General features: G+C 31.8%; 1 protein-coding gene across 1 annotated transcript; it reads left to right on the forward strand.

The window, feature by feature from the left end:
* The first annotated feature begins 17,928 nt into the window (after window positions 1-17,928).
* On the forward strand, window positions 17,929-22,288 carry LOC107637620 (uncharacterized). The gene is made up of 3 exons (XM_016341017.3): window positions 17,929-18,239; window positions 18,338-18,467; window positions 21,099-22,288. The coding sequence occupies exons 1-3, from the start codon at window positions 18,041-18,043 to the stop codon at window positions 22,033-22,035; spliced, it is 1,266 nt and encodes a 421-aa protein (XP_016196503.2). The 5' UTR covers window positions 17,929-18,040; the 3' UTR covers window positions 22,036-22,288.
* The last annotated feature ends 631 nt before the right edge of the window (window positions 22,289-22,919 follow it).

The following is a 22,919-nucleotide window of genomic DNA, read 5'->3' on the forward strand; positions in this document are numbered from 1 at the left end:
GATTGATGATTTTTCTGCAGTTGGTTATTGTGATGCAGATTTTGCCGGTGATAGAGTTGATAGAAGGAGCACTTCAGGCTTATGTTGCTTCCTTGGAAAGTCCTTGAATGTTTGGTCAAGTAAGAAGCAGCCAACAGTGGCTTTATCCACTGCAGAGGCTGAGTATATAGCTGCTTCTTCCTGTTGTTCTCAGCTTATGTGGTTAAAAACACAGCTTGCTGATTATAAGTTAAATGCTGAAAATATTCCCTTGTTGTGTGATAATATGAGTGCCATTAATATTTCTAAAAATTCAGTTTTGCACTCTAGGACTAAGCGTATTGAAGTGAAATTTCACTCAATAAGAGAACATGTTCAAAAGGGGGATATTAGTATTCAATTTGTTAAATCATAGGAGTAATTGGCAGATATTTTCACAAAATCACTAGCTGAGGACAGATTCTGCATGCTTAAGACTAGTTTAGGAATTTTAAGTTATGATTCTTTGTTTGAAAGTTGCTCATATGTTTGTTGGAGTTTTTGTCTCATAAACAAGTATGAGACAATTCTGGGCATGTGAAGAACGTTCCATTCAATCAGCGTGTTCTGGGCTTGTTGCAAGTGAAAATTGATCTGGGCCACACTAAAAAATTAGATCTGAAGTGGTCCAATGTGTTTCCTTAAATCCAACCATCTCTGGACCTAATATGGAGGCTACATATTTTTGTTTGTTTTTTTTGTTGGCATGTGTGTTTAAGTTTTCTTTTTGTCCAAAAAGGTTTTCATTTTGATTTAATTTGTTTTTTTGGTCCAAAAGGATTTTCAAAATGTAAAATTAATTTCCTGTTTTATTTTTTGAAATCAAATAAAATCTTTCTCTTTATGATGTCAAGTCCCTTCTCTTCCCTCCATAATCCCTCCTCAAACCTTTTGGTTTCTCCCCACTATCTTTACTGCTTCTCTTCCCTCAAAAATCTGAAACCAACCAAATGTGGAAGAAAGTTATTGTAAAAGGGCCACAACGTGAAAAGATTCATAAGCTTCCTGCAAAACCAAGACCCTCAATCCGTTCTCAGGACCAAACATTCACTCCATCACCTTCTCCTCCTATCTCTCCTCCACGAACTGATCCCATGGCGCGGACCAAAAACACACCAAGATTTACAGCCTCTGCCAAGCCGATGCCACCTACAAAGGTACCACCTTCAAAACCCAATTCTTCGAAACCTAGCTCATCAAAGGGAAAACGCCCTGCTGCTAAAGAACCTGTTCCTGAGTCAACTCAGCCTAAGCCAAGGTCTGCTCCATTGCGTTCACAAAGAGGTAAACCTCGTCTCCCTCTCAAATCAGTTAGAGAACCAGACATTGATCCTTTTGCTCATAAATCTCACTTCATGACATCTCACTCCAACTATAATCCTTATAGATTTAGGTCTGCCATGAACAATGACTTTTTTGAAGGAGTTGTTAAATATCGTACCTTGTGTCCATCTTTTCTTGCTGATTTGCCAAACCTGAAAAAGAAAGATTTTTCTTTTGTTGAAAATTTGGAATTTTTAGATTGGAATCATCTCTTTGACATCAAAAAGCCGGTTTATCCTATGTTGGTTCAAGAGTTTTATGCAAACCTAACATATCATGAGGGCACTGTTCACTCTTACGTTAAGGGCCGAGACATTGTCTTGAATAATGAAACAATCAGCGATTCATTGAAGTATACTGATGTTGGGCCTTGTGCTTATACTACTGTTAAGTGGGATGAAAAAGTTGGTATTTCTTACAATGATACTTTAGCTCAAATCTGTGAACATGTCTCCTTAATTGATGGCATTACACCCACTCACAAAGCCCTAGGATATGAACGTGCTCAATTGCATCGAATAGTCAACCACATCATACTCCCTCAAAGTGGTTCATATCAAAGGGTTTCCTACACTGACACTCTTGTTTTATATGCCCTACTCACCAAAACAGAAATTTCATTTGCTTATTTGATGGTTAGAAACATGTTTGACTCTATTAGGAGTGAGAAAGACAAAGCCCTTCCTTATGGCATGTTTCTAACTTGCATATTTGATCATTTTGGTGTTGACCTGACAAATGAGGATTATGAAAATAGACATTCATATCTAAAGGGAGGTGGTGCAGTGAAATAGCACAAAGGACCTACTCGATCTGAGAGAGTGGTTATAGATGATGATGATAAAGAGTTAATTCTTGAGGGATCTCCTCCTCCTTCCACCGAGGGTACTTCCATCTTCACTGGCCAAAAATCTGCTCTGCTGAATGTTGTCAAAGATGTTGTTCAGGAGTTTGTCTCCCAATCTAATCACATGATTGCCATGAGCAAGGAGCAAAGGAAGCTAACAAGCAAGCATGAGAATTTTCTCCGCAAATCAAGGGATAGAGTGGCTGTATTTATGAAGTTCATTGATAATCTTCAACAAGATGAAGATCCTACCACTGATGCTGATGAGGAAGCTGATTCAGAGGAGAATGGTTCAGATGCCTACATTTGTCTCATGAAACTGCTGCTGTCTGCTCTCGTTTTGTCTCATGAAAACTGTTTCTTTTGTTAGAATTGAACTAGTTTTTGTTGTCTTGGTTGACTGTAATACTCTAACTACTACTGCACTTATTTTGGTTTATTTGATATTTTGGACTGTGCTCTGACACTTTCTTGCAGGATTTAAGGTGCTGTTTTTATTGATTTTACTTATGCTTCACCCTTGATGACAAAAGGGGGAGTAATAGCTGTTGAATGTTGAAGTTTATTATTGCTGCTACTGTATTTTTTGTGAATTTTGTTTGGTTGACTGCTGCTGATAGCTTTGAGCATATAATTCTTGATTTGCAAATGTGCTGCTGCAGGGAATATATTGACATTGGAACTTGCTTTCATATATTGGTGGTTTGCCCTTAATTAATCTTGATGCTTTGAGTTTGTTGCTGACATAATATGTTCAGTATTGGGCTAGATTTGTAGTGTTGAGTGTTTAAACTCCCTTAGTCAAAATATGTTTGTGTAGCTCTTTATGGTGCTCTCTATAAGTAAATGCAAACAGGAAAGAAAAGAAGAGCATAAATCCAGGGGGAGCTAACTTTGAAAAAGAAAGGGGGAGCAACACTAAAGTAAGTAACATAAATCAAAGGGAGTCTCTAAACCTTACTCAAATTCATTTTCTTTTGATCATTGTTTAAATTATGTTTGTCATCAATGGGGAGATTGTTGAGTTAAGAAATTAACTAAATTAATTAATGATGACAAACATTATTTTATTGGGCAAAGTAAATAATTAGTGCTGATTATTTATAATTATATAAGGCTGATTATTTATTATTGCAAGGCAAAACAAATCAATACAACAGCCCAAATTGGATGAAAATAGAACAAGGCTGGCGGGCTATAAATAAATAAAAGCCCAAAGAAAACAAAGCAAGAAACCAAAGGGCTGAACTTGATTTAAAACCCGATCTAAGCTCGTTTTCATAACTCCAAGCTGATCCCTCCAATTTGCTCTCACACCAAAAGCAACGTTCACTTCTGTGTTTTGGTCAGAAAGTCAGAAAAGTGAGAGAGAGCTTCTCCCCTAAGCTATTCACCAAAGAAGCAAGAAAGAGAAGGTTAAGCAAATGGTAGAAGTCTAACCACCCACATCAATCTGTATCAAGAAGAGGTCAGAAGCTAAAGGTGATTTTATTTCCTTCTACATGCATCTCATTTTCTTCTCTTCTTCCCAACTCTATGCTAGTCCGAAAATGGGATTCATGGAAAAGTTGATTTTTGTTCAACTCTGCTGTATATCTACGGTCACAAATAAGTCTTGGAGAGACCAAGTAGTTTTTCAATGGCCAAGATCTGGGTTTACTATTAAAGATATCTGTTTCTACTGATATATGGCTTTCGGTCAACAAGAGAAGGTCAGAACCAAAGTTTCCATTCTGAGGATTAATGGAAAAAAGTGAGATGGTGGGTTGGTGAAGCACACTGCTCAAGGGCTGACCTAGGAAGAGCAGCCCAGCAACATGCAAGGAGATAAAAGAAGTTTTTGCACCATTCAGAAGCAAGGAGAGATAACCAGAGTTTGGTGAGTTGTGTTTTGAGAAGAGTTCCCTAAAGAAGTTCCTCTACTTGGACAATGCTTTCTTTCAAAGAAGCATTCCGCAAAAAATGAAGAACTGAATCAGAGGCATGCAAGTCTGGTTTATCACATAGCAAAGAGGCTGTTGATGAAGTCAATCTCCTTCATGTTTTACAGATTGTAATTTACTTTTCAATGTTTATCTTTCTGTAATTTCTTGAGTGAAGAGGCATATTGAGAGAGCTCAAGTAAAAGCCAATGAGTGGAAAGAGGTTGAGTGAAACACTTGAGAGAAAAGCCTAGAGTTATTTTCATATTTCTTTAGGTATGTTTGTGTCTTGTATCTAGTACCAGTGAGGTACCCATTTCTTAGTTGGGTGAGCACTAAGAGTGAAGAGTTAGGTATTAGCATAGCCAATGTCAAGTTAGGTTAGAACTTGAGTGTGAAAGGATTGTGTCAATCCTGTGGAATTAGTGTATGTAATACTTCTAACTATAGTGAAAATTCCTCCATTGTTGTAGAGGAGACTGGACGTAGGTTGCATAGCACAAGACAACCGAACCAGGATACATGATGGTGTTAGCTTTTCTCTTCTCTGCTCTGTCCTATTTTCTGATATTCATAAGACAAAATAAAATTGTCTCATAAATTTTTCGCTGCTTAGTTCAAACCGTTTTAGACAGCAAGTTTGTTTTAAAAAGGATTAACTCAGTAACATAGAAGAATGTCATAGATTCAACCCCCTCTTCTCTAAGCCTTCTACAACCTTCAGACTAAGATTCTTTCATTAATTTTTAATTTTTAATTTTTATAAGTAAAAATATATTTTTACATTATGATATATTATTAGTGATTCAATATGAATGATTTGAATTAATAAAATAATTTATTCTAACAGATTTGGTCAAGGGAACGAAGGGTGAAGTTATATCTAGAATTTGAGGGTAAAAAAATAGAATGCAGGACTATTCAAAAAAACATTGTTGATTGATCTAATAATGAACCAAACTTATTTTCAAAAGAATTATTAGGAAAATGTAATGTGCTATTAGGAGAATGATTCAAATCAGCATCATACAAATTAGTATAGGAAGTCATGCATTGATAATCATTTAAGTATGCTGGTCTTTTTGTTTTTTTAGTAGATCTCCGAAGTTGATGACTATATGATGCAGATTCAGTATCATTCAAATCATTTTGGGCTTGAGAATGTATTATCTTGATTAGGGGATGATGCATGAGAGTGCATGTCAAGTGTTTTTATGAGTGATGTATCAGAATTTGAGTGAGTGTGCATGGGTGATTGTTGTGAATCTATGTTTGTGTTCTTGTGCTATGCTACAATCCATATTATAGAAAGGGTCATCAAATGCAATTAAATTTTGCATTGGAGAATCAGGGATGACTTCCAATGTGACTTGACTATTATGTATGGAATCATGTAAAGCAAATGGAAGTATGTGTTCATAAAAAGTTACATTTCGTGAAGTGCTACCTAAATCATATAACATATGCCCTTTAATCCCTATAGAGCCCCAAATATCTATATACACAATATAAAAAAGGAAAAGTCTAGGGGTCAGCAACTTTGTTAAATTCTGGCTAGCATGTAACCAGCAAAAAAGAGTGAGTCATTGGATGAAATCTCACATCAATCTCACACCATTAAAACCATCATTGATGGCTATTTGATGGCTACAAATCACAAAAGTTGCTGGCTCTCTAGCATTCCTCAGATAAAATGCAAATCATTGTAGTCTTTATTCATTATTTACATGTTATGTTGAAGTAAATGTCCTAACTTAAAATTCCATAATGCAGACTCACTTATTTGTACAGATTGTATGTTTAATGCAAATGAAAATGTTGTGGTTGATGTAGCTGAAACAAGAACTAAAACTTCACAGGCATAAAATCTTTTTCTTTGTTCAGCTACACCAATTATCTGCAATATGATCTTTTTTTGAATTACATATTCATTATCATTAAAAATTAGTTGATAATTTGACTTTGTTGTCAACTTAGAAACAGAAATTAAATTGAATTTAAAACTTGGAATGTAAAAAATATTGAAAAGTTGCAGTTTAGTTGAAAAAATAACAGTTCCTACTATGGAAGAAATATCTTAAGTATTGTGCTTGTACCATCAGGGATGTTGATGAGGACATGTTTTATATGATAAAACTTATGGAATGATTTATGTGAGTATGCAACATGATTTGTTGCTCCGGAGTCTACTATGACCCAAGATTTGGGATTGAAAATTAAAAATATACCTTAATTAGATGGTAGTGTGGTTGAAGTGATAATCTAATTGATGCTATATCTTAGTTGTTGGCTGATTTTGTTGGCTTAAAAGTATAATTAGTACTTTCTTTTGATCCAAAATAAAATAAAATTGAGGTTTACTTTTTATATCCTTTAGAGAATGGTTGCTGATTTTTTCATTGTCATCTTCAGCAAAACTTCACAAAACTGAAATTTGATGACTAGAGATAGTAATTTCATATCTCAGTCTATTAAAAAGTTTAATTATTACAGATGTCAATTTCATTACTTATATCAAAAGTAGAGGATAATACACTCTTTTATTTAATAATTTACTAACAAATCTGTCATGTCAACCTAACTAATTACAAACCACAATTAATATACCTTCTTATAATTAGCCTTTATCATCAATCTCAATACCTACAATTAATCATTCAGTAAATACAGTAGAATCTTTCTCATGTAACATTTTAATTATAATTAAAAAACATAAACAATTATATATTTAAGTAAGACCCTCACTCTTAAAACACACTAGCTATATATATTCTGGTATTATATACCTACATTAATTAAGGCGACGAAATCCAAATTCGTCGAAAAATAGAGAGTAGATACATAGACTGACACACGTACATCTCTGCATTAAATAGCTTCCAATTGTTGTCATTTGTCAATGTCTCTGGTCATCATCACTAATATAAAGGGAATTTCTTTTCTTATATATATCATAGTAATTTGGACCAAGTCAAAGATTTTTAGATAACCAAGCAGTGAAACCAAAGCTACGTACGCTTAGTGAAACCTAAAAACAAGGGAAACCCAAAGGAAGAGCATGTTTTTTTTGAAAGCAAACCTCAACACAATAAAGGTGAAGTAAAGAGGAATACAGTATAACAAAAAATAAAATTACAGAGTAACAGCTAAAAAAGTCGTACAAATTGATCCTCAGTCATCTCTAATATAGTTATTAACAACAAAAAGGATTTACACAACTTTACTCGTTAGCACTAAGAAAGATCATGTTGATAATTCAAAGGAAGAGCATGTGAGAATGGGTATAAATGAGATTAAATTCTCGTAGTAGTTTTTAATATTCATCGTTTTTATTATTTTAATTTTTAAAATTTAAAATTTATTATATTAATTTTAAGATTCAGTTTCAAGTATTATATTAGTTTTTTTATTTTTTTTTATGCTAAGCCAGTAAATAGAGTGCTAAACTGACTCTAATTTATATTATATTAGCCACATAGTTGAACGACCTTATTTTATTTTAGTATTTAAATTAAATAAGATAAAAATAATATCGTTTGGAAAATAAAGTGAGATAAAACAGTTTATATATCATATAAATTCTTTTGATTTTTATTTTTCTATTTTTGTCTTATTTAAATGCTAAAATAAAATAATAATATTTAGCTCTATATTCAACATGATAAATCAGAATATACTCAGTACATGTAACATATAAAAATTATAAAAAATCTTATAAATATATTAAAACATATAAAAATAAATAATATAATATTAAATAATTTTTTATTATATTAAATAATATCATAAAAAAATATGGTTATTAATTTTTCTTTTGATAAAATAATAATAATAATAAATAATGAGATTAATCAAGATAATAAATAGATTATTTTCTAATTAATAATAAAAGTAAAATATATTTTTTTATGAATTATGTACGACAAATTATATTTTAGAAAAAAAAATTATGCACAAAATTTATCATATCTTCATTATATATTTTATAAATTACTTAATAATAATTATTCAATTATTTCATAAAAATTATCAAAAATTAATTTCAAATAATAATAATAATAATAATAATAATAATAATAATAATAATAATAAATAGTTACTTAGATAGATAAATTAAAAGTATAAAATGCGTTATTGTTTCAATTGATTTTAATTTAATTTATGCTTGAAAACTAATAATCAAAATACATGTCTAGCTAGTACAAAATTCTTCAATTTACTAGTAAATATTAAGGCTTCAAGAGATGACTAGGGCCATGCTTTGTGAGAATGAGATTCCTAAATTTCTATGGGCTGAAACTGTAAATACAGCTTGTTATACTTTGAATAGGACAATCATTAGAAAGGGGTTGAAGAAAACTCCTTATGAGCTATGGAAAGGAACCCTCCAAATCTTAAGTATTTTCATGTTTTTGGATGCAAATACTTTGTACTTAACAATAAAGAAAACCTTGGAAAATTTAATCCAAAATCCTATGAAGAAATGTTTGTTGGATACTCCACCACTAGCAAGGCCTATAGGATTTATCTCAAAGAGCATAGGACCATAAAGGAATCCATACATGTTACTTTTTGTGATTCTAATTTAATTCTCAATACTGTGATAGATAATGATTCAAATTGTGAAGAAGCTGGAACAAGTAAAGAAAATTCCAAATCTGCTCAAAATGAAGAATCTGCCAGTCCAGTTTTGTCTCGTCAGATTGAAGGAGACATTTCCACTTTGTCTCCTGAGCAGACACGAGAAACTGAAACAGTGAGACCACCAGAAACTCATCAAAGCTCAACACCACTCCGGAAGCCTAGAGAATGGAAGTTTATGGGGGGTTATCCTCATGACTTTATAATTGGTGATCCCTCTCAAGGTGTAACAACAAGATCCTCAACCAAAAGGCAATCCGAACCAAGCAATTTTACTCTCTTGTCTCAAATGGAGCCCAACAATGTCAAACAAGCTCTTGAAGATCCATCATGGGTCAAAGCAATGCAAGAAGAGCTTGCTCAATTCGACAAGAATGAGGTTTGGACACTAGTATCTCATCCGGATGGAATGGACGAGATAAAAACAAAAGTGTTGGAAGGGCTGTGATCAAGAGGGAGACAGCACCAAAAATTAATTCTCATGGGTCCCACCAAATTTCCTTGACCCCACTCTGACCGTTTTGTTAGTTTCTCTCTCTCTAAATCACAATGTCTTTTTGTTGTCTCATCAAATCTTATTGAAAGTGGTTATTGTCAAATCAAATCCTTCTCTTCACCTAATCCCTTGATTCTAGGAAACCACCTTTCAATTTATTTCAAATAAAAGAGAAACTCCTTGGGTATTAACCGCCACTTAATGGATATTTAATTCCCCTTAATTCTCTCTCCACTCCACATTTATTGCTTCTCTAACCTCCCTCCTTCCTCATTCCATTCGGTTTCTACTCAACCCCTTCATAATCCACTTCTCCATTTTCACTACCATGAAAAAGAAAATTGCTCCTAGGAAAAGCGAATGGCTTCTCTTCTCTCATAAACCGTCCACACCACAATCTCATACCCACATTCATATTCACTCTACATCATCATCTTCTCCCTCACCTCCCTCAAAGCAAACCGACACCATGCGAAGGAAGGTCATAGCCACGAAAATCTCTTCAAGGAAGAAGAAAGAGAGAGTTCCAGTGGAGGAAGAGGAAGAATCTCATACATCTCCCATTCCATCTCCACCACCATCTTCACTGAAGAAAGCCACACCTGGGAAGAGTGGCCAGAAATCAAAAGGATTTGCTCTGCACAACACCAAGGAACCTGCAAACATAGAATCTTTGGACTTCAAGAACAAATTCAGCAAAACACATTCTCACTATGACCCTGCCAGATTCAACTCTTGCGCTTCATATGAATTCCACAAAGAAGTCCTGGAAAAGCGTCATCTCTGTGCAACCTACCTTGTCAACCTTAACTCTCTCACTAGCAAGGGGATAAATGTGTCTCCTCTTTTTGAACTGCTTCAATGGACTCCTCTGCTTCACATCCAGAAGCCGGTTTACCCAGGTTTAGTTCGAGAGTTCTATGCCAACATGAGACTTATTGATGGCACCATCCATTCATATGTGAAGAAAGTTCACATCACTCTTAACACTGCCACCATTGGGACTGCCTTAGGCTACAGAGAGGAAGGGCTGAGAGCATACATGGCCGAAAAGTGGGACTCATAGGTCGGCGTCACTTATAAAGTTGTTCTTCAACACATTTGTGAGAATCTCTCTGGTTTGGATGTCACTACTCCTACCCACAAAGCCCTCGGACCAACCAACTCCTTGCTTCACAGGATTATCACTCATATTCTGACTCCTCAAAGCAGCTCCCATAATAGAGTAACACTCTCTGATTCTCTAATCATCTTTGCACTTGTTACATCTACTCCAATATCTTTTGGTTATCTTATGATCCGACATATGTGGAAATTGGTAAAGAGCACCAAAAAGGCAAATCTGCCCTATGGTATGTTCTTAACCAGCATCTTTAAATACTTTAAAGTTGACCTTTTGAATGAGGCTGTAGAGAACAAAGTGTCAATGATCAAGGGAGGTGGAGCGGTTAAGGGAACAAAGGGCAAGAAATCTGGGGCTTCGGAAATTGACTATGAGAGTCGGCCCGAATCTTCCAAGGCGACCAAATCCATTAGAAAAATTCTCACTGAATTTTCCAATATGTCAGAACTCATGATACAATTTCATAAAGTAGGACGTAAGTTAACGTATGAAAATGAGAAGACTTGGGAAAGATGTAAGATAAAGTCAGTTTGATGCTAGAAAGTCTTGATGAGGATCCGGGAATGGCGAGTGAAGAAGGAGCTGAAGCATCTGATCTTCAGTTCTCTGATGACTAATCTTCTGTTTAGTATTTGATATTGGCATACTTAGGCTCAATTTGATACTCTATTTTGGTTTGGTACTGTTAGCACCATAACTCTGTGATACTCTGTAGACACTTTTGGAAATATTTTGGATATTTTGTCTACTATGTCATATTCTTTTTGCAGGTGTCCCTTGATGCCAAAAGGGGGAGGAATTGGCTCTGAAAATTGAAACTGAAAAACAAAGGATGAAATTCTTTTAAGAATTCATGATCACCCTTGTTAAAATGATACAGCTGATACTTGATAATGCATGTTGATAATGCATTTGTTTTATCCTGTGATTGCTGCTGTTGATTGTTGTTTATCTTGGTAAAATATTTGGTTGATTATAATTGTGATGCATTTGTTTTACCTTGATTAAATGATTGTAGTTTTGGATTTATTTTTGTCAGTTTCTTTAAGTTGAAGTTTACTATGGTTTGAGATGATTATGAATGATTAGAAAATTATTTTTGCTATGATCAATCTGCCTTGATTTGATTAGAAAATTTTCAGGAAACATCAACTTGTTTGTCTTTGTATGATTGAGCAGAAAATCAAATTATTGATAACAAAAGAGTTTTGATTATCATTCAAATTTTGCTCATAAATCAAGCCATTCAACATTACATAATGAATATGTTGAATAACATTGTTGCCTTAGACTTGATAAAATTGTTATAGGTATAAAGCTTCCCTTGGTAAAATAGCATACATTAAGGGGGAGCCATGTGACAATTAGAAAGGGGGAGAAATTCAATATTCAAAGGGAGTCTTCTACACTCTAATTTTTAAATTTCTTTCCATTTCAATTTTAATAATGTTTGTCATCAATGGGGAGATTAATGAGTTTGAAAAACTCTAATTTAATTTGATGATGAACAAACATTATTAAAACAATTAATTACAAAATTATTAAGTTGATCTTAATACATACTTGCTTAATTAATAATTTTGTGTGTGCAGATTTGTTATTGGGCCGAAATGAAAAGAAGAGATTCTAAGCCCAATAAAATTAAAATTCAACCTTATGCATTTTTGTCATATAAATGTGGGCTGAAATGTTTTAATTAGATGGGCCAGTTTTACTTATTATTGATACAAGCCCAAATTGTTTTGCTTGCTTGATCCGAAACAAATTGAAAAAGAAAGCAAAAATGCTTCCAACGGATCTCAACTTTTACCATGTGATGGATTCCAAAATTCTTTCAATTATCATTAACTGCATGGGAACAATGAGAGAGAAAAAGGCATTTGATTTGATTGCAGCACTCAATGCTACACACCACTCAGCAAGGGAAGAATCATTTCATTTAATCTTATTCTCTTTCCTAATTTAATGCTGTTCAAATTTCTCTCTTCTCTCTCTAATTGCTTTTCTTCTCTTTCGGTCATATCACTCAGCAACCATGGAAGCTATAGCAAGCTACCATAGAGAAGAAGAAGCACGCCTAAAGACTATCAAAATGATGGCAAGAAAAAGAAAACTAAAAGTATGCTGTGGCTAAGATTTGCATCACTTATGGTAAGATTTAGTGATGAGATCTTGGCTCCTCCATACCAAAAATGAAAGTGAAGATCTCGGCCAGCAAAGAGAAGATCCTTGGAGAGGATGGCTTGTCTCTGATTCTGCTCAACCACCACAGGAGGTAGCTACAGTGGCTACGTGATGGAAGAGGCAGAGATTGGAGCAGATGAAGCTATCATCATCATGAAGCATCAAGGGCCAGAAGTTCATCTTGGAGAGCAAGGCAAGGATGAAGGGCTCGGATTGATGAAGAGTGGTGACCAAGGAAGGATTAGAGGTAATTGCATGTTGGGTTTTGCATGGGTTATCTCTTCTCTCTCTCTGGTCGAACCGGTTCTGACTTGAAAAAGAAGAAGATTGGCTTGGTTTGTTTGGTTTCAAACCTTGGAGGCTTCTCCCTATAAGTATGGGTGAACAGTCAGGGTTTGATTTAAGGAGTGAGAGTGCAAAGCACAGGGTTCTCATAGCTCTCTAAGCTGACAGAATTTCTTCTCCTTCAATGTTCTTCATTTTGTATTTTTCTGTTTAATTTTGTCATGTCTTGAGTCTCATGGAAAAGGCAAACAGTGAGGTTTGTATGAAAAAGCCATAGAGTGGAAAAAGGCAGAGAGTGCAAAATTAAAAGAAAAAGTCATAGATGTCCTTAGAGTTCCTTTGTACATCTGTGTTGTGTTTCATGATTCTGTGGGAATCCCCTTGTAAGTTGGGTTAGCACTTTACAGTTGAAAGCTTGGCAGTGACCAAGTCAAGTTCAGTTTGGGTTTAGATTCTGGACTTGTCCCGGATAGGAAGGGTAATTCCTAGGGAGAATTGGTGTTTGTAATCAAGGATGATTATAGTGAAATTCCATCATTGTTGTGATAGAGACTGGATGTAGGCTGCCTTACACTTAGCAGCTGAACCAGGATATATCTTGGTGTGATTATCTTTCTCTTCTATTCCATTTCTGTTTCTGCTGCCCAAGAGATAAAACTGAAAATATCTCGTGCTGACTGACGAGACAAAAGAAAAGTCTTGTGGTTAAGGATGAGACAAAAGAAAAAGTCTCGTGGCTAGTTACGAGATAAAAAGACAAAAAAATTCCAGAAGTGATTTCAAAGGCCAGCAAATATTGTCAAGCAAAAAAGGGGGCTAAGATTCAACCCCCAGCAAGTACAAAATTTTTCAATTTACTAGTAAATATTAAAGTTGATTAGAAAAGAAATTCAAGGATATAAAATTTAACTAAATAAATTTATGAATTAAATAATACTATAATAATATTTTATTTTTTATTAAATTAATTCAATATATATATATATATATATATATATATATATATATATATATATATATATATATATATATATATATATACTTTTAGATACAAATTAGAATTTAATTTTAATGTATCGATAATGTAAAATATTTTATACAATTATTCAATTACGTCTATTTTTTTTATGATTATTCACATTAATACAATTAATGTAAAATGTAATTATTTTATGATATGGTATCGCGTAATTAAATATATATGTACAACTATTTTATACTAATAATATATTAAAATTTTATTATAAAAGTTAAAAAATATGTATAAAATAAATTTTTTAACACAATTTAATAATTATTTTTTTAATGTGAAGACAAATATAATTTTTTAATGATAATACATATTTATATATTTTTTCAAAATATTAGTGGAGACAATTATCCTCGCAAATTAAAGCATGAATCCGTTCCTGCGTCGAATCCATGCTGCACCATAAAAGACAGAGGTGAGCTAAAAAAAGATAAGTTTGATTTTATTTCCATAATTACAAGATACACAAAATCAAGAGCAACATCAAAGTGTCATTTCGATAAATAATTTTACGTAACAGGATTGTAAATAATTTTACTGCATACTACTGAGTGTGAGGTTTTGTCTTGGACAAACTAAAGAAGAGGAAGACGTTAGGCACAGCAATTATTACTATAACAAGAGATTATTACTGGTACGTACAATATTGCCAATGCATGTATGTGTTGGCAGCACCACGTAGAAGTTTCTCATTTATTTCATCATCTTTCTTTTGAGGGGTACGTACAAATACTCATTTAATTCTTTTATCTAACTCGTGTATACTATATAGTATAGTATACACACTACTCTCACCCTACTCAAGTAAGAGCTTCAGCACAACCATATCTTCCACCTTATATATATTCCATTCGTCAAAACCTAGCATGTGAACCTATTTAATATCTTGTTTCTCATTTGGGTCATGTAGATGTTGACAAAATTCACCAACGATATAACTAGATGAATTTTTAGGTACAACAATCAATTATGCATGGTTATATACTCATTACATGAAATGTTACTATTACATTTGCACGTCAAAAATGGATGACATACATATATACATGAAGGGTATATAGATATGCATACATGATTTCTCCAATTCAGATATTTATTATTAGTAGGTTTGAGTCCAACTTCATTCTCAGAACTTAGGAAATTTTCTTTAATTTAGTAGTATTCTCTTAAGTCTTCCACACTATTGTATTATTACTTGTATTAATTAGATATATAATTATATATATGTTATTTTATTAGTTTAAGTTTAATTATACTATATAGTATTAAAATTTCTTTAATCGAAAATCCTAAAATATCATTGATAAACTTTAAAAAAATAAGTATAAAATAAATTAAAAAACAAAATTACACAAATCTATAAAAAATTTATTCCGTGAGAAACATATTAAAATATGGGGACCACTCACATCAAGATGCACAAAACAACTTTTTTTAAAGATTATGCATGAGGATGTGACAAGTGTCCTCACTTGTATTTTGGTTTATTTGAACCGGTTACTATAAAAAAAGCCAAATTTTATAACTAAACCTTATAGATAGAATCGATTCGTTTGGATCATTTTAACCGATTTTTTTACTTTTACATTAAAAATAAAATTTTTGGACAAATACAATATTGGGCTTGGACAGTTTACATTAAAAAAACAATGAAAAGAGCCAAAATTGATCCTTACATTTCACCAAAAAAAACAAATCATTACAAATTATGCATTAGTTTGCAGGTTCCTATTATTTTTCAGTTTGAAGGTGCTGCAAAGTCTCTTGCTGCTGGTGTTGGTAAATCCATGGAATGTCACAAAGGTTGCTGCTTCTATTGGTTATGCATTGGATATGCCAGCTGATGAAAGAAAAAAATGGCATTACAAAACAAAGCAAATTATGATGAAATCGATAATTGCAGCATAGCAGAGCTTCTTGGAGAAAATGAAATCAGTAGCAGCAGCAAGGAAGAAGAATCGGCATAGAAGGGGAGGAATTATGATGCCGCTGAGAAACTGAGTGTTAACTAGACTCCAAAAACAACGATGAACCTCGGACAAAACAACATCACCGCCGGCGAAGATCCAAGCAAAGGCGAGGAAGCAGGCTAACGGAGGCATCAATTGGATGGGAAATGGCGAGGAGGCAAGTCGCATATTGGGAAATAGAGTTCTCTCATCACATCGCTGGGTCCCTCATCCAAATCGCTGCGTCGCCGGAGCACCAACACGGACAGACCCGTGGGAAGAAGATGAACTGAACTAAGCAAGAGAAGGAGAAGTGGCGCTACGAAAAGGAGGAATGGGACCTGAAACGACCATTTGGGACACGAGGAGCTGCAAGGCATCTGCGATAAGGGAGAAGAACCGATCAACGAAACCAGGCAACCAGCACCTCTGGCTCGAGGAAGAAGGAGATCGATGCAGATCTTCTGGGTTAGGTTGGGTTGGGTGGGGCTCAGGGGGCCGGGATTTCTCGGTTGGTAAAAAAATTAAGCATGCCAAGGACTGGTTTATTTAAACCGAATGGCGTCGAACTTGGTTTAAAAAACCGAGTTTGGAGAATAATAATTAATCGGTTATTAAAAATTTACTAATCACAGTGTGACACGTTACCAACTTTAAAAAAAGTTGTTTCATGCATCTTGATGTGAGTCTCCCCTTAAAATATATATATATATATATATATATATATATATATATATATATATATATAGTATGTATTTTAAAAGAAAGAAAGAAATTAAGTCTAGCTAATTTATGATAACAGACTATATAATTATATCACTGAATTTTAATGATTATTGTCCAAGGCCACAGTTAATCTATTATTGCAGTTAATATTTGGTCAACATTAGTTATGGACTTTGGACTTTGGAATAAGTTCAAAGATATTTTTACCTCTTCTAGTGGAGGAGAATATATACTCCACTCTTTCTCTCAATTTAAGATTTTATGAAATGAAAATTAATTAAAATTAAAGTCACTGAAAAATAAGTACGATTATCTTACACTTTTGCAGCATTTGTCAGTGGGAAACAGTAGTAGTCAGGCCTATATATGCATCTGAGTGAGTAAGTTTCAGGTAGAGAATGTTTATTACTGAAAAGAATAAAAAGAAAAAACAAAAAATAATGAAGCTCGTGACTCATGGGAGAGATGATGAATTGTTGTCCACGAATTTCTTACACAATTGGATTGGCCATTTTTGTCCCCAATTTTTCGGTTGTTTCTCCAATAATAATAATTTTTATTGGCTAGGAATCATAGTCTTGTCTCCATCAACCATATATCTATAAAAGCATGCATACAGCATACTAACCTTAATATTAACCTCTTCAATTCTTCAACATGCAAGTTCATAGATCTGATCTTGAATATTCTTCTAACACTAAATCTTCTAAAAGTAGTAATAAAGATCAATGTTTAGATTTTTATCATATATATATATATAATATTTCCTTTAATACTATATAACAATGTTGTCTCCTCTTCATTTTAGAAAAGTAATATCATAAGGTCAGAAGACAAGCTAAGAACATATTAGGTATACTGAGAAAAAAAAAAAGACAAAAACATATGCACAATAAAATCATGTTTCAAGTTTTAAAAAAATCTTGTGTAAAAATATAATCATTCATGTGTACCAACTTAAAACTTTTTAACATTCATTAATTATTGTTAGGATCAATAAATATTAAATAAGACAAATTTTTATTAATTTTGTCTTATTTTTTTTGTTACTAAATATTTTCGAATGAAAAAATCCAACTAAGCAATCAATGTTTTAAAACTAGATTAATCAAAATAGTTAAAATATATACCTAATAGAATGAAAAGCCTAAGAATGTAACAAGTATAGTAGAATTACATGATAGTAGGTTTAATGTATGTGATGAAAATAAATCAGCATTTATTACTATGAATGAGAAATAGGCCCCAAATGATAGAAATGCATATATGGTATCCAATAACCACAACAAATAGGGCTTACAAGTTGATCTTGTGGTGGGAATAGTAGTAGTACTAAGTAAACTCACATAGTAATTTGTGTATGTACACTACTGCAAAAAGTTACAAAAAGTAACGTACTTCACACTGCAAAAAGGGTGGCTGAAAATTCAACCCTTACCATTATTAATTACCACCTACTCCACTTATATATTCTGCTACAGTGTTGCATATTCTTCATGCTTGCATTGCTACTACTATACAACCTAGGTCCTCTAATAGTTAGTTTCCTTGTATCATCAATAATGGGGAGAACACCATGCTGTGAGAAAGTTGGGTTGAAGAAAGGAAGATGGACTGCTGAAGAGGATAAGATCTTGACCGATTATATCCAAGAGAATGGTGAAGGATCATGGAGGAACTTGCCCAAGAATGCAGGTATATAATATATATTATTCATTCATATTCATAGAATGGAATTGTAGTATGTAGTATGTGTAGTGTTGATTGAATTTGTTGGTGTATGTGGTGTGAAGGTTTGTTAAGGTGTGGAAAGAGTTGCAGGCTGAGGTGGATAAACTATTTGAGAGCAGATGTGAAGAGAGGGAACATCACTCCTCAAGAAGAAGAGATCATTGTCAAGTTGCATGCTGTTCTTGGTAATAGGTGAGCTTTCATTTTCTCTATACTAATCATTCTCTCATTTCTGGGATTTGATTCAACTTATTATCAAGCTATAAAAACTTACCATGCTTCACCATCATTAGTATAAAAATTATTATTTTGTAAGAGTATTTTTATAACCAATAATTATGTCAAAAAATGTTTAAATATATTTTAATGATGGCCAGTAATTGTCATAAAAGGTCTGTATAGAATTATTGTTGATAAATATAGTATATTGTAAAAAGAAAAATATTCAAATGTATTTCACTTAATGTCAAAAAATCTTTATTGACGTTTGAGTATGGTTAGAGATATAATTATTTTTTTGTTAGTTTAAATTAAAAAAAAATAACTTAAAGATATAGAGTTTAATTTTTGATAAAAAAAAAATTTCATGATAATTATTATTGATTGAAAAAATAAGTATCAATAAAAGTATTGTTAATAAAGGTTTTATTAACAATTAAGCAATTGTAAAAAATACTTGTAAACTATTTTCTAATAATATTAAATATATTTTTTCAAATACTATTAAAATAACTTTTCTTGTAGGGTATTTTGGATTTTTTTTTTTTAACAAAAGGAGCAAATATACCTTAATAAGTTTGGAACATTCATTCTTATTCTTTCTGTAGGACCAAACTGAAGGTATAGATAGGAGAGAATATATACGTTTGTAATGCAAACTTTAAAAACATTTGAATCTGTAAGGTTGGCTTGTACAGCCCTTCTTCAATACCTCACCAACCATAATAATAAAATATGCCGACAATAATAACGCAAACTTATTTATTATTAGCTCATTTTACTTTTGATTTTAGGGACTAATAAAGTGTATATAATCTATCTATTATTGTTTGTATTCTCAAGTTATTCTTTTTGTTTTAGCCTTTCTTTTTGGGTTAATAATACCCTAATAATAATAGTTCATATATAATACAAACAATAATACTATATTTACAACGCAAATATACAGATAAGTACTATATATAATAACAGCATTTTCCATCATATATGTATATATTTCTCCTTAAAAAAGAAAACAAAATCAAGGTGGGGTTCAGTACCATTTCACATTTAGTAATGCCGTGAAATGTAGTTTTCCTTTTGGGGTAGGTGCCTCCATAATATTCAACCAAGCTAAGGTGGACCTATATACTCCCATAGTTGGTACACCAACTTGTATGTAGATATATACTGTAGAAAATTTTTTAAGTGTATTAGTATAATAGTGTTTTAGTAATTTTTAACCGTTGATCTTAATTATATAAACATCAATATACTTAAAAACTTTTCTATACTATATAGAAAAACTCAATTAAAAAATTAGGTAATATCTAATAGTAAAAATAAAAAGAAATAAGTGACATTGGTGATGATAAGAATCATATATTAAACAAATTTAAATTGGCATTGATGACAAAAACTTATGAAAAGATCCTTTTTAATATATATATAACCCTATTATATACACTACATGCATGTATATAAACATAATTATAATTTTTAATTATTTACTGAATTTGTATAAAAGATAACCATTAACTAAACATATTATTTTTTATTAATTATATATATGATAAACTATGATTAAACTAAAATGTATCAAAAATTAAATTATTATTTATTTATTATAAATTCAAATATAATGTCTAGGATGTGTGGGTCAAGAAAAATTTCCAGTCACTGCATTTGGTACTTTCCGCTACTGTCTGTACTAAATTACAAACGGGAAGTGGGGTATGTATTTAATTGGCCGTACATGAGCTGTTATATATAGGAACTTGGATATTTTTCACTTACAAAAATTTTATACTAAAAATTAAATTCTATCTAAATTAATTTAATTATTTTTATTTTAAATATTAAAATTAAATTCAATACCCGTTTCATAAGATTTCTAAACATCCTGTTAATTTTAACAAAATTATTGGACAAGAATTGTACTCGTGAAATAAAAGTTACTAACCGATGATGGATTGTATACAGTAGGATTTTATGAAATTCGTCATTTAATAAATTCAAATTTAATTTAGTGTCCCTACAATTATTGTATGTATAATTCATAGTCATCCTATTGGCCGTTATTTTTTCCATTCTCTTATTTTATTTGAATTCATTATTATTAAAAAATTTAAAATTAAAAATATCAAAATCAATATAGTATTACACGATTTTTAATTAAAAATAAGTTTAAATAAGTTTTTGCTACCATAAAATACCAATTTTTTCATCTCTATAAATTTTTCTTTTTAGCCCCTAACATTAATTTGTTTTATTAAGTAATGACAATAATGACATAATTAACTGATTAAATATTGATGTGACCAATTTGAATTAATTGAGTAGTTAGTTCATTTGTCTGCTTAAGTAAGTGTTGAGAATTGGCCAGAAGTAGCAGACTCTTAAATAATGAAACTCAGATTCGCGATAAATTAGTTCTTAACCTATCGGGCTAAAGAATACCATGGGCAACAAAAAGATCAAATGTTGATGTAATATACTTAATGTAACAAATTAACAATAATAACCAAAATACAGAAGTTTAAAATTTTATAGGAATTGAAGAAAAAGTTTATTATTATTTTGGTGGGTAATTAAGTTTATAAAAAATAATGAATTTGGTTGTAGGTGGTCAGTGATAGCAGGACATTTACCAGGAAGAACAGACAATGAGATAAAGAATTATTGGAACTCTCATCTGAGAAGAAAGATTTACTGTTTCATGAGATCACTCAATGAGTCTCTTCCTCCAATTGACATGGCTGCTCTTAATGAAGCTGCATCCAAGAGAAGAGCAGCACCTAGAAGATCATCAACAATTCAAGAAAACAACAACAATAATAATAAGACTTCATTGCCTAAAAGAGAAGCAATCACAACAAGTTCCCAAAATTGTTGCAACATTTTAGGAGATCATCATGATCATGATGATGATGATGGCAAGGGAATTTCAATGATGGATGCTTACTTCCAAATGGAGTTGGGGAACAACAATAATCCTGCTAGTAGCTTCATGAATAATAATAATAATAATGGAGATTTTGATGAGGGTTTATTGGGAGCATATGAATGGCCAGATGAAGAAATTATGAGACTTACTCAAATGTTTGAAAATGGGGTGCTTGTCAATAATAATAATAATAATAACAATATAGCCCTTAAAGAGGAGCCTAATGGAAATTATTATTATGATGATGATGAGTGTGGCCAAATGATGGATATGGATATGGATTTGGATATGGATGCAATTGGAGCAACAAGAACAACAAGTGAAGAAGAAGAAGAAGAGAGCAAGAATCATAAGAATAATAATAATATTGCTGCCTCCATTAGTGAACATAATTATTGGTACAACAACAATAACAATGATAATAGTTGTTCATCATCCTCAGTTGGTGACTATCATCAGTGGCATGATTGGGATTTGGCTCATCAATCCAATAATAATAATCATCATCATCAATGGGATCTTTCTACTGAAGATGATCAAATGCTGATGATGAATTCCTTGTGGGGTACCACCACCAATGAGGTTAATAATACTGCCTTTCATCATTATTATTAGTTATGATTTTAGGGTTTTGGGTTGGAAGAAAAATTCATATGATGAGTTATATATGTTGTTCATAGTAATGCATGTTATTTCATCTTGCTTCATGTTCATGAGGTTGTTATAAGGTGTAAGCTAAGATATGTATAACAGGCAAGTGCCTAGTTATTTAATTAGTTGTTATTGTTTTAATTTCTTTTTTTTTTGATATTGTTGTTATTGTTTTAATTTTGTAGCAAAAGCAATATATAAATAAATGTATCCGATCCTTGCAAGTTAAATGTACTATTTTGGTAAAATGTTTTGATTGTTATATATATATGCTTTTCTGTTCTTTTGATCTACAGGAGCAATGTTAGATAGTCAACAATATAAATTTATTTTATTTAATTTAGTATCTGTAGTTTTATATATATAATATTTATAATTATATATTTATTATATCTAAAATTATTTATTTATTTTAATAATAATTAATAAATATAAAATAAAAAATTAATCACTTTGAACGAATTTTTATTGTTTTTTAAATATTTTTTATATGTTATTAGCATTATTATTTATTGGAGTGAGAAAGATCGAAAAAGTGCACTAATAATATAGAAATTCGCATTAACTTTGACTTTTCAGCTAATCATTATTTAAGACGAGTATAACCGCAGATAATTTATCTTTGGGAGAATGACTAAATATTTTTTTATAAATAGATAAATTTAATTTTATTATATTATTTTTATTTATTGTTTTCTTTTTAACTTACTATAAATTTAATTAAATCCTTATTAATACTCTTTTATCTATAGCACAAAAATTAAATCTATTGTTACAAATCACTAATTTACTATTAGTAAGTTGTTTAACTTTTAATTTAATTTTTTTTATCATCATTATAATAAGAT

Source organism: Arachis ipaensis, chromosome B4 (genome assembly GCF_059453495.1).
Source record: "Arachis ipaensis isolate K30076 ecotype BB chromosome B4, ASM5945349v1, whole genome shotgun sequence".
NCBI lineage: Eukaryota > Viridiplantae > Streptophyta > Magnoliopsida > Fabales > Fabaceae > Arachis > Arachis ipaensis.